Here is a 15,308-nt window from a genome sequence, read left to right as displayed (position 1 = left end):
TGAAAATAATACCCCTTGAAAAATGTAAGCACTGTTCAGGCACAGATATGTTGAGATCACTGCTAAATGCTTGGTTTGGTTTTTTTAAGTTACATGCCGCTTCCTGGGGAAGCGTTATTGGAGCTGTGTGAAAACCTCCTTTCTGCATAAATCCTTCCATTGCTGCTACATGAAGCCCAATCAGTTAGAGTCATCTCCCCACTGTCAACGGTTTATTCATGGTTGATAGCCTGACTCATCAACTCTCCTGTTGAAGGCTGGTTTTACAATGAAGGCTTTTATTCAAGAAGATGAAGGGAAGAAAATTCTAACAATTCCTTCTCTGGAATGAGTAACCATTTTTGAAATGACACTGCACCCAGTACTTTCTTTTAGGAAATACTCTGGTTCAGGAAAGCCTGTATCATAGAGGGTGATTTAATATCTTCAAAAGAAAAAGACTGACTAGTGAGTTAGTTTTCTCCTAGGCTTAGTTAGAAGAAATAATGATGCTTATATATAGATACATTTGAAGTGGCTTGCATAGACACCTGGGCCTAACATAGGAATGCCCGTATACATTTTCTAGAATAATGTTCTGCTGTAAGGAAACTGCTGAACAATGACATCCCAAGGAGTAAAGCTGTCGAATGAAAACAAGTATATTGTTTCTATGACCACAGCTGTGTTATTACATTTGTGTCACAGGACTATACAGTCTTTAACAAAAAGAATGACAAGACCCATACTCCAGTCAAAATTAAATGAGACTGCAACATTTACAGAGGTCTTGGTAGGCTGTTTAGTAAAAGTATTCTGGTAGTCTTCATGGTATAACAGTGTAAGAGGAGTAAGATTTTCAGGGAAGTTATTTTCTGTCAGATCAGTTTGTACTGATAGAAAAGCAACAACATTTTTGTCCAGAACACCTTTGTCAGTCATGGTCAATGTTTAGATCAGCTTTTTCTTTGCTCTGGCAGAGGGGTGAAGGCATCTAGTTGCTTGTGCTTTTATAGAGGTGTTGCTTAATTTTTTTTTTAGCAGAGGCATGCTGAGAGCTGTCCCAGAGAGTCTAGCTGTGAATGACTACCTCACGTTTTGGTTTGAGTAAACTAAAGCAAGCAAGATGGGTTTTTTAGCCACCTTAATCCCTCATGAGCTATTAGATACAGCAACTAGCATGCCTTAATGATGCCACCTTCTGTTTTAAGCTAAGGATTCTCAGACTGCTGACAGATACTCTGTCAGGAGACGCTTATATTGACACTATTTAAACTATGTTTAAATGAATAAGTAGTCAGGTGCCAGAGAAGCAAGAAGGCAAAATTGGAGAGGACAACATTAGATAGGAAGAGACCCCACGTGGTTCAGAAAGAACCAAGATTTTTAACTGTTTTCTTTGTCTTTTTTTGTTGTTGTTGGGGGTTTTTGTTTTTTTTTTTTTTTTGTTTTTTGTTGTTTGTTTTTTGTTTTTTTTTTTTAACAAACATATATTTGCTACAATAGGAGGGCTCAAACTCTGTGGAAATGGAGTTTGATAGCAGTTAATTTTCACAAGCATCATATGCATGTGTATAGGCTACTGCTGGCCATGATTCAGATTTTCCCTTATGCATTTTATAATTATCCAAATATCTCTAAAGTTGTTACTAACTAAAACATTCTTTAAAAAAAAAAAAAATACTGGTCCAAAGTGACAAAGAGTTTTCACTTTTGATTTTTTTTTTTTTTTTTCATCTGGAAAAAATGTTCCAGTAGAAAATTATCAACCAACTGTAATAACATATATATATAAAAAAATTACACCTAGACATTTATGAGGATCAAGTGCCTGAGCCATGAAATGAGAATAGGTTGGACAATATATTGAAATTTATCGTCTGGAGTAATCTACAGGAATAAAGACCTTCAGTAATTACCAATTAAAAGAAGGACTGATAATATGTCATCAGGAAGATAAAACATGATGATTTTGATCTAAAATCTTGCCTCCTGTCTGCCTCCTCTAATTTAATCTTTTCTTGTACTTTTTCTGTCTTATGCATTGCTGTTTGTCACTGCTTTTGCTGGCTCTGCACACACAGCACAAGGCTAGCAAGTGCTCCTTCTGGCTAATCAAAGGGCCAAAGAGCAGGTACAAAAACATTTACTAAATGGTTAGTTAACACACTTTTTTTCTTTTTCCAGAGACCACCGTAATCTTACTTGAGGCTAGCAGGTGCTTGCCTGTTATCCCCATTTCATATGAGTAGATGGCCAATAAACAAACTGTTTAGGAAAAGCTTTAGTCTGCAGACCATTTCAAGCAGCAGCTCCATATACTTAGGGGAGTTGTTCTTTAGGAAATCAACTCTATACCCTTTCAAAGCCTCTGTGTACGGTAAGAGTTGAGCTAAAGTCTAAGAAAGGTAAGACCTAGCTGTTTTTCTTTCACAGGAAATCTCTTTTTCTTCTGTGCTGGTATATGATATGTTCAGCACAATGCAGAAATGTGGGGGGAAAATAAGCAAAAAAGATTTGGCAAGGCGTACTCACCACAACTCAAATTGTTTTCTGCTTTCAGTGCTGAAGTTGGAATACTCCAGAATTCATTTTCCCAGTCTACAATGTTTCCTTTCACATCACAGCTGAGGTTGGCCAGTGTTTGCGCATTCATGGTGAAATTCCAGAGGCGGAAGTTGTAAATGTCCCCATTTAGAGAGCTCACTTCATTGCTGTTAGAGCCCAGCACCAGCCTCCCATTTCCAGGGATAACTTTGCCAAAGATACCCGGACAGTACACTATATGATAGGTGCTTTTGGCATATATACCCACACTGCCCGAGAAGCTATCCGCTACGACACAGAGCTGTTGAAAGGTTCCCGTGAAAAACTCTGCATTTCGGGGCAATGCATTCTCAAGGATGCACTGTGTGCCTGAAAAGGACAGAAAATGGCCTTTTGTGGTCTTCCCGAAGCTGAAGAATTCTGTTGACAATGCATCGGTGTAGGAGAAAACCTTCCAGTCGTCATTGTCATCGCTGCTGCCCTTGGTTGCTTCAAAGCACAGTGTAAACTGGCTAAGCTCTGGCACTGAGACAGTCTCTGCCACGGACACAGCATCGACGTCGGGCACCTGGGGAATGATGACTTTCTGATTCCTCAGAGACACAGCAACTAGAACCAAGAGCAGATAAATAAATTAACAAAAAAATAAGTTCATCCTGTAGAAACAAAGGCAGACTGGCAGCAGGGGTTAAAGTAACATTCATTAAATCAAACATTTGTCAGGTGTTTTTTATCACTGTAATATAGTAATAGCACACACGAAGTGGAATTTGGTTTGGGAGCACACTCAGCTGAAAATATGCAGAGTTCCTTTAAAACAGCACAGAGAATGCTGTGCTACACACAGTTAACAACCCCTCAGGTTGCATTAAGAGTGATATTAGGACATATTACCTACTAACTTCCAACTCTGCCTCGGCTCACTCTATAAAAATTAATACTCATTCATCTAGTAAGGATGCATTAGGCAATGGAATAAACCAGTTATTTGAAAAACACAGTATGACTTGCTTTTAAGATATATTATTTTAATTACTTGTCTGCATGACTGCATTACACCAATTGAAGTTCAGGCCTTGCTTCTTTTAAATATTGCAATAGAAGAAAGTCCCCATTACATTCCTTGGCAAACTGAAGCCTTTTGTTCCTGAATTCAGCTAATGGGTTTCTGCAAAACGTTAGGCATCTTCTCATTTTGTCCCCAGCAGCCTTTTGGTTGACTACTGCAATCACACGTTCATGAATATTTATATCCAAGCTGTTCACTGTTTGCTAGTATTTGGGTCAGCAGCTTTGGATTTTGCACAAGTATCTAGAAATGGCTAGTTCTCTTGCAAATGTGCACTGCAGTAAGGGTATTTAGGCATGGGCAGAATTACTCTGTCTCTAATCATTATTAAGTATTCTCATTTGCACTGACAAAATGGCTGCCACCAGATGTGAAAAACAGTATCACACAACATATGCTTCTTCTCCATGGGTATATTAATGAGAATTCTGTTCACTCTACTTTGGAGAACATTATTTTTCAAAATAAAGTGTCAATATGCTCACTTTTACTGGCACATTTATAGCCACAAAATTCTCCTAGTGAATTTCTCCACAGAAAGAAGTTTCAGGTTATCAGTCACGCAAGACATTGAGGTCAACAAGGCCACATTGCAGCAGCCCTCAGTTTTATTTCTGGCTCTGCAGTTCTGTGGCAGACTACATCTCCAGCAAACGTCTGCTACGTCTTTTATACATTTTCACAGCGTATATGCTGGGAGTGAAACTGGTTTTTGCTAGATCTGAAGAATAACTGCCACAGTAGTCTCCCCTGGGATTCTTAAGTGATGTCACAATGCATATTTTAATTACTACACCTGTTCCCTTCTCAGAATGAAATAAAAGCCTTTCAATATGAGAGGGTGAGACATGTGAGGGAAGGGTGACTGTCACACCGCACTCAGAAAATGAGACAGATATATGGGGTATAAGGATTCTGTGTAGTCTGTGGTATTGCAAATTGCCTTTGCCAGCTGCTTGCAAAGACTCTGAGCTCCAAACTACCATATTTGGATATACACAAGGACATAATTTGACCAATATATTATATAGCAAAATAACGTAAAGCATTGCACGTTATCCGCCAACCCAGCACGTGGAGAATGGGAGGGAAGAGAGAAAAATACTGGACTTTTATGGTTACTGGATTTACTCCATAGATTTTTTTTTCTTCCCAAGGGCAGAAGTATGTTGTAAGAATTTTATAGATAGAAAATGTGTTCAACTCTCCATTGAAAACAGGGGTATTTTTTTCATGGGTTAATTATACTGTAAGCTTCTTTATGTAACATGGAAAGAGTTCCAGAAGAAGTATAAGGATTCAAGACTGGAAAAAGAATAAAGCTTATTCATACAAGCACTGTCCAGCCTGTGTTAGGGTGGTCAGGAGAGTTATGGACCACCTGGTCCCATTTAAACAGTATAGGAAGAGAAATAAACAGGGAGGATGTTGCTCCAATACTGAACAAGTCTATTCAACTTTGCTGTACTCATCTGAGAGATTTAGCCACTGGCACCTTCCCCATACAGTGAAAGGACAAAACTGACAAGTATTTTGTCCATGTGGAGAAAACAGAATCCTGCCATCGACATTAAGCGCAGATCTCTTTCCTGATTACTGTTGCACAGCCAGTCATCATACTGATGAATTTCAGATGTTAGTATTGGAGAAACTGGTTATTCTCTGAGGAAGAATACACATAGATTCTTGGAATATTCATCCAAGTGTTTAGACTACTTTCAGAATGATGTTAAATTGTTTCTGTTAGGAATATAGCTGGATTACAATGCACGGGGGCTTTTTTGGACACATTGCTATTTACGCATGAAGAATGTACAAAAGTCTTGGCAGCCTGGACGCAGGAGGAGCGACCAGCAACAGGCAGCTCACTGTTCTGAGATCCACATCTGCTTTTACAGGAGCGCTGGGATGCACAAAGCCCGCCTCTGCTGCTTTTTAGAGCCCCTAGCTTACTTGCAGCTCACTGTCCCACATCTCATACACCCCTTTACACATAAGCAAACCAGGAGTCCCTAGATTGTATTTTACAATCCCTTGCAGGGAAAATGGCTTTCCTTCCAGTTGATGGGCTTTTCAGCATGGTTTGGTGCTTGAGCAGTGGCTTCTGCTGTTCCTAGCTTCACTGCTTTCAACTGCCCTTTCACCGGCGCTGGAAGAAATGCATCAACTTAATGAGGTCTGCGAGTGTCTACATACCAAATACCTGTTTGAGAGTATTTTGTTACTACCACACTGAATTGTGCTTTTAATCTGGGCTACTGCAGTACTACTCAACTGTGTGTTAGTTTTACATGACTTTGACTTAAGCACTTCCATACTAACAGAGGTCTGTCAGCTCTCCTTCCTCTCTTTTTGGTGACTGAGTGACTTTCACTCACCAGTGGAGCTATTACTTACACAGTTAACTATTACTAGAAAATTGTTTAACATGCCAGCTTTTCAGCTGACATAATTCCCCCAAGACTAGCAAAGCTACATTCATGTACTGCAGATGAGGATATGGCCCATCCATCTCCTGTTGGTGTTTTGCAGGAGGTGACAATCAGGAAAGCCAACATTTGCACCGGTGGCCAACTTGTTATGGATAACAAGATGTGCTCTGTGAAACTCAGTTTGAAACTGCTCTTACATAAAACCAAGCAGTCACACAAAAGCTGTTCTATTCTCAGCTAATTCCCTCCCCAAACTCACTTACCCTCTTATATTTGTCTTTTCCCACATATATTTTGTTTTGTGTACATACTGTGTATTAGGATGTACCACTAATATCTTTTTAAATGCCATTTCTAGATAGTAAATTGGTGTGTGTCTTTGAACAGCCCTTTACTTTCCAACTTTGCATTATTCTGTGAAACTCAAAATTGAACAAACGAAACTACTTAATTTTATTATTTACCTATGATTGTTTCTGAGAAATGAAAGAAAATATGATGGTAACGCTGTTCCTCTTGCTCTGGGAGAAATTAGTGATTTTGCCCAGGTATCATGTTCATAGTAGTAACAATGGTGTCACCTTGACAAAGGAGCTTTGAAAAGCCATTGGGGACCTGAAGTGAGGGGGTGTGCAATCTCTCCAATGGCTTTGGGAACTCTTTGCAAGGACAGGAGAGTGTAGCAGATGCATTGTAATTTCAGTGTGTGTGTGTGCATCGATGTCCTATTGTCTATATGCTTTTATAACTTGAAAGTAAAGCAGTACATTGTCATCCCTTTACCAAGCCCTTTTTTATGTATCCATTGCCAGGTTAAATGTTGCCATGACCTTTGTCTGTAACTATCTTCTGAACCCAATGTAATTGCACAGCTGTAGGCAGTAAGCAGAATACAGTTATAATTTGCCCTAAATGCATGCAGCCAGCTCTCCTGGCATCCATGGTCAAAATCAAGATGTCAGGTGAGAGTTACAGATTTGCAATAATGAAACAAAATTCAGCAGCCTTAGCCTAGATGCTTAACAGAAAGCCTAGACATGGGGTTTCTGAGCTAATATATATGCGAAACATTAACATATAAGTCACTGGTGAAGGTCACTGACACCTTTACTCACACTGGGAAGTAGTCTTCTCATTCAAAACAAAAGGATATCTTCCAAGACTATTTAACTTTTATGGTGCTATCCATGAATGTAAGGTACTATTCAATTTGGCATGGAAGTAATATTTTGCTTTCATAAAAATACATTACCTATAGGTATATATACGCAAAGTGTTCTCTGACTATGCCTGTGGACCTTTCCTCTGCTCCTCAGTGAACACATCTGAGGGTAACACTGCATCTTTCAATTCCAATTGTAAGTCATCTTGTCACTTAAACATTAAAATATTAAAGAGGAATAAAGAAGTAAATAATTTTGCATAATCTGATTGCATGTCACTTTTTTATGATCCACTTGATTTTACAACTTCTTACATAAAAGCAAGAACTGCTATTTTCAAATAGAGAAACCTTTCAGGAAATTTTCTTCCACTTTCACAAGAGAACAGGTGCTCCTAGAATTATTACTACATTCATTTTGTGAGTATGAAAGGACCTCAGCAGAAAGAAGTATTTTTAGCTCCTCTGGTATAATGTAACCTTTTTTCTTTTCAGAACTGCACACAAGTTTTGCTGGCATAATCAGGACTACTTTTGTCTTATGATTCCTGGGGTTTACTATCTTAATGATTTTAAAATATATGATATGTTTAATAAATATAAAAAAAAATCATGAGGAAGATGTGCTTGTGACTGAAGAGATAACTGCAAACCTCCCTGCTCTGTGTTTTTACAGCAGCCAGCTAACCAACAGAATGTAAGCATACTACAGTAATATAAATGTTCAATGCAATACTGGTATTCAGTCTAAGGTGTGTGATTTCAACAAAAAGAAAGTGAACTGAGAGCATGTAACTGTAAATTATAACTCTGAAGGGGAACGAACTGTGTGTAGCATATGGGGCCTGTAAGTGATCATCCTAATGCCCTCCGTTACCGTGCAGCCCTTTAGAGTCATGTGAGAGCAACTTCTAATTAATGCTTTAAACAACAAAACAAACATTAATCACATGTTATTTGTACCCTTATCTTCTAGGGGGAAAAGCATGAGTGCCTTTTTTTTTTTTTTTTCAGTTGTTAGGCTTTTTAAAATCTAGGCATTGCTATGTATTTAAGGAAGGGAAAGAAACGTGAAGGAACTGGAGTGAAAGGTAGCCATTTGCCATTTTGCAATGCCAGTTCATCCCTGGGAGTTTGTTCTAGAGGCTAGAAGAAGCTCTGAGAAGTTCTGCTTTCTGCACAAACTCCTTCTCACTGTTGGACATTTCAGTGGGACAGAGCTCGAGGCTGGCCTTGTTTCTGGCTCAGCTAAGTTCCCTCTCACATTGTCCTTTAGGTTTCTATGTCCTTCCGCAGGTACACTGACCTGAAGGACAGGTGTCCTGCTTCCAAACACTCCAGCATAAATCTGCAGGGAAATGCACTATTAATTAGACCTAAAGTCTTTGCATGTGAAAAGTTTTTCTAACACACTTGATGTCATGTCCCAGAATTAAATAATTTCTTTTCATCCAAAGAAAAATAAATTAGTTAAAAAAAACCATACAAGAGAACTCTGTAGTTTTACCCTGCAACCTCCCCATCCTTTCCCTTCTCATGGAGGACTTGATTCCTTTGGGAAGTTTTGTTCTAATCCTTATAGGACATTTCCTTCTAACATCTATAAGAGGGATGAAATGCTTTGGGTCTACTCACTTCGTATATAGCTGGCATTAAAACCTTTCTTTTGGATACTGAAGTCGCTTTTAAATGACACGATCATTTCATTGCCGGTAGAGTTATAGGATAATCCTTTGGCAGTGATGCCACAAAGGTTCATTGGGCTTTCTCCATTGTCTAATGTCAGTGAATCATAAATACAGCCCGGAGCTTCTTCAATGTCAAAATCGATAAATGTTAGCTGTATGATGAATCCAAGAGGTGCTCGGATGATCCACTTGCATGCTTGGCTGTTGGGATAATCACTGGGGAAGCACGGAGAAGTGAAAACTCCAGAGGGGTCAGTTAGCACGATCCTACAGTCGTAGCATCCGTGAGCTGGCAATAAAAATGGAGAAAGGCTGGAGGTCAGGAAGAGAGATAACTTAACAGGAAAGCTATCATCAACACAATAACTAAATGTATTTCTACACAAAAAACCGCCATAAACAGAGATAGGAGGAAGAAAGGCAGAAAAAGGGATGGTTTCTAGTGGGCAAAATGCTGGAGGAATAGTACAGCAGAAGAATATATTGTAGAAGAAATACTACAGAAAAGAAATATAAATTATGCTGCTAAATATTCATTTGTGCACACAAAATATCTGCTATGTATATTGACCTGACAAAGGTGAAGCAAAAGCAACATTTTTGAATTCAAAAAGGCAAACGAATTCCTAAACTGCGACTTCGAAAAAGATGACTGGTATCATTTACATTTTTTGGCTGCTGGTCTGATGCTGACTGGTGGCTATTCCAGCAGCAATGTGCCATGCTATTGTTACCAGTGGAATGTCCCTGGAATGCAGCAGCACAAGAGATGGGTTGAAGAGCGGCAGAAGCAGTAGCTCTGCAGAACTCTCAAAGGTTAGTCATCAGCATTTCTGGCAAACGCTGTCCACATCACCCAGAAGGGTAGCAGTGAGCTACTGTTTTTTGAATCAACAGCAAATTACCGCACTCTTCCCATGCTGACTCAGCTCCATTGACATATTGTGGCAGTCAGGCTCTAAGAAATTCTTGTCTTATTCCTCATACTCCTTTGCTCACCTGCTGTGCTTATCCACGAGAATTTCAGGCCCAGTTAGTCCCCAGAGTTGCGTTTCTTGTTTGGTTTACATTTGCTCATTTATCATATATTTACTTAGTGTATTATATGATATAATTACTGTGAACTGCCTGCTGCTAAAATCTGTAACAGTTTACCAAAGCAGCGCTGAACAAACTAGGTGGGAACTGAATATCGCCAATAAATAACCAAAGAAACTAACTGGCACATTTATGCTGAATTACTTTGCAAACATTTCTTTAGGCCACAATCCTGCATCAAGTATTACAAGTATGAAAAAAATAGAACAATGTGAACATGCATTATTAGTTGCCAAGCTAAAAGCAACTAAAAAATTTGCCAAGTGTGAACTACATATGGAGCAGCTATAAAACAGGAACAAATGCAACAAACTTCTCCAAAGAACCCTTGATGTTTCTTTCCACTGCTTGGGTCCTGATATTGTTCAGTCACATTCAAATGGTGTTTGGCCTAAGCAAATTGTCATGGTTTAACTCCAGCCAACAACTAAGCACCACGCAGCTGCTCACTCACCTCTCCCCCCACAGTGGGATAGGGTAGAGAATGAGGGAAAAAAAAGTAAAACTCGTGGGTTGAGATAAGAACAGTTTAATAGAACAGAGAGGAAGAAATTAATAATAGCAATAATAAAATTACAATAAGAATAATAAAAGAATTGGAATATACAGTACAAGTGATGCACAACGCAATTCTCACCACTTGCACATCAATGCCCAGTTAGTTACCGAGCGGCGATCCCCTTCAGCCCCACTTCCCCCAGTTTATATACTGGGCATGATGTCCCATGGTATGGAATACCCCTTTGGCCACTTTGGGTCAGGTGCCTTGGCTGTGTCCCCTATCAACTTCTTGTGCCCCTCCAGCCTTCTTGCTGGCTGGGCATGAGAAGCTGAAAAATCCTTGACTTTAGTCTAAAAACAACTTAGCGACAACTGAAAACATCAGTGTGTTATCAGCATTCTTCTCATACTGAATCCAAACCATAACACTGTACCAGCTACTAGGAAGGCAATTAACTCTATCCCAGCTGAAGCCAGGACACAAACGGACCCTGAATCTGTGAATTGGCATGGCAAAAACAGAAGCAGTTTACATCTGCAGGGAGAATCATGAGGTGTATTTTACAGAGCATTTATAATTTTTATTTCCAAATCATGAATTCATATGGCCCCAAAGAGGTAAAGAGACTATAAATTAATTGGGCTCTCAGAGCCAAATACAGGCTGGTTGCATTAGAAAAGATCAGTGGGATGCTTATTTGTTCAAATGAGGGAAAAAAATGGTCTGAAAGATTTGCAAGTAGCTTTGGAAAGAAGTGGCACTCATGACTTAAGAAAACTTGATCGGTGTAGTACAAACAACACCCTGTCCACTCTTAATTACTCTGCAAATCTTTACAATTGGAGGGCTATGCTTACCTGCCCTGAAATGCTGCTGTTCCATTTATCAACCAGAAAGGGAATATTTACTTATTAGTACGGTAACTATAAATCCCGCGGTTGTACAAACAGATGACAGCTTCATCCAGTGGATTTTGCACAGATAGGTATCAGTTCTCAGAGAACCACCCTAGACTGAGAGGAGGAGAAACAGGAAAAGCACGCTCTAAGCCACAAGCCACTGGGGTCTCCAAGTCAAGGGTGAGCGAGCCTCTGTGGGGCAGAGGAGCTGTAAGACAGCTCCGGCTGGAGCTGCCTCCAGCTGGAAGGCTCAGTCATTCGCACTCCTGCCTTTCTTATTGCTAGGATGAGGGCTACAGGGGCTGAGGATTTGGCAGCACACCGCGCTGACTCTCCTACTCACTTCTGTCAGAGAAATAAATGACACAGAGCTATTGGGACAATTGAGAGCTTTCCCTGCACACCCAGATGGACCTGAAGCCAGGGACGAAGCCGTCAAGTGATATAAATACATGTAGGAACACGGGTGGTAATGTACGCTTATTCAGCCTTGGACCCCTAAAGTAAATCTTAAGGGCGTTACAAAACATTTGCTGGACCAGAAAAAACATGCCGCTTGTCAGTAAAAGTGTATCTCTCAAATTGGTAGAATATTACATTCAACATGAGACTGGAAAAGTCAAATTTGCCCATCAGAAGGAACACAGACATTCTTCAGAAAGGCCCACCTTTATTAATTCTATTTATCACCATCTGCCAAAACAGGACTCAGCTCTTCTACTTATCTCTCTCTTGAGTATTTATCATTGTTTCTAAGTTGTGTAAAAAACCCCGTCAGTACACGTAACAAAAATACTTTTATCCCTGCTGTCTGTCACTGTAAATACTAAACCAGAAATGTTATTTGGTTTTTTACTCATTTAATCTTTTCACTAACATAATCTCATTTTATTATATCCTTATTGTTTTGTTGGTTTTACAGAAATAACGTAAAAAAACAGCCCCTAAATTTAGGTAGGAAAATAAGTGCTCAAAACTTTACATACACAGAAGAAACAGATTTGGTGAGCAAAATAGTTTACTTTTTTGAAGTGGGTTGGCTCCATTTTGGCATAGTAGCTATTCTGTCCACGACTGCAATTTGAAGGAGAAATATCCTGTTTTCATGCAAATGTCCACAGTAGTAAGTAAAAAGAAAAGAAAACAAACAACAAAACTATATATAAACAGAATGGTTTTGAATGGAACTTTTTGCACAGCTTGTCATGAGATGACAGTTATTTTTCTATAAACACCACCTATTTTACTCATTAAAGAGAGAAATTGCTGTGGCAACCTTAGGCTGTCAGCCAAAGCTGACAGCTATTTTGCAATCCCATTGGCCCAGAACAGTTCTGAACTGTGGACAGTGAATACTTGTTGCAATACACACCACAAGCATTTCTACAAGAATCTGAGATATTTTATTGATTTTAATGGGAACAAATTTAGGTATGATATTTTTGGTCAGGAACCCAGAATCTGCCTGTCGAGTATTTTTTATCACCCTAGACCTCAGGAAATTCACTCTCTAAATAGATTTCATCCAATGAAAGCCTTCATCTTTTCTCCCTCTCTCTTGTTCCCCAAACCAAAATGAACACCCTCCCCATACAGTGCGATCAAGCATTTAATTTCAACATTTGCTAAACTGAAAGTTTCACTGGGCAATTCGTTTGTCTCCATCATGAGAATACCCTGGAGTATGGTATCCGTATACTAAAAAGAAAAATTAATAAATTCCTCTGGAGTATGTTAGAGCTTTCACCAAAGTTTTCTAAGAGATTCACAAATGTTAAATAACTTCAGAAGGGGAACTGACTGTAGGGGAAATGGCTTTTTTCCCTCCTATGATGCCCATTTTATAAGGATAAAATTAGGCATGGAGATAATGGGCAAAAATGGCAAAAGTTTCCATGGATTTTGGGTTCCTAATTTAAGAAATGAGAGAACTGATTTTCCTTAACTACTTAGTATTTGCACAGGGTTTTATATGTCCAAAGCACACTATCAATGACTTTAAACTGCAGCTGGGAGAGCAGTCTGCCAATCTGGCCCATTGTAGAAAATCCACAAATGAGTACTTAGTGGCCAATGGAAAATTTTGGTCAAAGCAATTTGGCCATCTTTAATAGGAACTTATCGGTAAAGGCAAGGATAGAATCCTGTTCTCATGGTTGCCAACTTTCCTAACCATGAGACCATTCCCTCTCTTCTGTGAGTCTCCTGCCTATTTCACATATATACCTTTTAATTGCTATGAAGAGGAAAGAAGCCTAAACTAGTCTTTCTACACCATGTTGAATCATCTGAAGACTGTCCTAAAACTAAGGGGCTAAGGGAACCAGTATGTGGCTCATTAAAGATGGCACCATGCAAACAGACATGTGCACATGCAAACCTCATATCCTATGGAACGAAATTAATCCCCCAGTTTGTCCTGTCTACTGATTTTGTCTCTTTATAGCCCCAGCACAGAATTCTACCATTTGAACTCATGAAGACATCTGTAGGCACTGAGATACACAACTTGAAAGCGATTTTCACAAGCCATTTGTGGGCAGCTGAAGCCACAGTCAGACCCAGATCTACAATGCTGAACTGCAGATTTGGGAAGGAAACATTCTGTATATAACCTCGTCCCATACGTTCACACTTCTGGTTTTTTGATTTCCTCTTACATGACTAACACATTCCAGCACTTGCCTCCAAAATCTGTGCTAATACTCGTATTTTCCTCCAGCTCCTCACACTTCTCTACTTCTCTCCATTGTCATCATTTTCCCCCAAACCCTCATCTTTTGCCGTATTGTGCTCTGCACTTCTTTCTCAGGCATGAGTTTCGATTTCAACCTCTCCACCTGCTTTGATTTCTGCACTTACCCAACCTTGGAGAAATGCCGGACAACAAGTTTTGTTTGGCCAAGAATTTTTTTTAAAAGAGCAAAAGCAATCCAGCTTGGGACACTGCCTATTTCAGCCCTAAAGACTTAAAGTCTGTGAAGGTTAGGATCAAAAGAAAAGAGGGTCTCTGGGAAAAAGTCTGCCCTTGCAATTCGTGCATTATTCTGTTTGTTTTCACACTAAGTTACACCTTGCATTGGGTTTTTCTTTTTCCAGCTGCAGCATGCAGCTGGCCTTCTGTGCAGCATTTTCCACCTGACAGAAGCGTAAATGACTACATATGTGTAGGCAGCGGCACAGGATACCAATGATAGCCAGTGTGGGTTGAATTAACACTACTGGTATTTTTTTTTAATCCTATAAAATCCATTAAAAATCCATTTAAATCCATTAAATCAAAAAAATCCAAAAAAGTCCCTCATAGAAGTAAGATAGCATGCTGCTGGATTTCATTTTGGCATGAAAATTAACTCTACTTCTCCCTGTAGAGGACACAACTTCCATATGAAAATATCCTGAAATAAATCTATGTAGCTCTGGGATCGAATTTTCAGAAAACAGCACAAAACAGTTTATGTTAACTCTGGTCTTATTCAAGTGAACAATAAAATCTCCCCTGCCTGACAGAATTAGGCCAATCCTAAACCACAGAAAATCTTAGCTACAGTACTTAGCACTTTAGACATAAAAAAGCAGTACAAAATTAATTATAATTTGCTTTCATGTAGACATCTGAGAACATTTAAGCATTTCACATACATTTGAAAAGGTAGCACTTACAAGGATGGTAGTTTTGAACTGAGTAAGAGAGTACGGGGAGGTGACATGATGTAGGCCCTCGCAAGCATGTGGCAAAGCTCAAATCAGAAGTGAAACCTTTCAATCATTTACTGTGACAGCACAAAAAAATACCTATTTTGATGAACATTAGGCAGGAAAAAGTCTTGCTTTATAATAAGCAATTAATTGTTGGGAGTTTTTTTTCTATTTCAAGGATGTCATAACAGAGATACGGCCAAACGTTAGGTTAAACATATTTATGACTCCAA

At 39.2% G+C, this 15,308-nt stretch overlaps 1 protein-coding gene across 5 annotated transcripts in view; it reads right to left on the bottom strand.

Moving 5' to 3' along the window:
- ADGRG6 (adhesion G protein-coupled receptor G6) overlaps nucleotides 1-15,308 on the bottom strand; it is a 116,763-nt gene that overhangs the window by 62,517 nt on the left and 38,938 nt on the right. For all 5 annotated transcript variants that reach the window (XM_049800934.1, XM_049800938.1, XM_049800939.1 and 2 more), the window contains exons 3-4: nucleotides 8,825-9,166; nucleotides 2,515-3,135 (exon numbers count right to left, since the gene is read on the bottom strand). In XM_049800934.1, coding sequence (XP_049656891.1) covers nucleotides 2,515-3,135; nucleotides 8,825-9,166 — 963 coding nt within the window. The remainder of the gene's footprint in view (nucleotides 1-2,514; nucleotides 3,136-8,824; nucleotides 9,167-15,308) is intronic.

This window comes from Accipiter gentilis, chromosome 5 (genome assembly GCF_929443795.1).
Source record: "Accipiter gentilis chromosome 5, bAccGen1.1, whole genome shotgun sequence".
In the NCBI taxonomy this organism is placed as follows: Eukaryota; Metazoa; Chordata; class Aves; order Accipitriformes; family Accipitridae; genus Astur; species Astur gentilis.
This window is presented reverse-complemented; position numbering and strand designations above follow the sequence as displayed.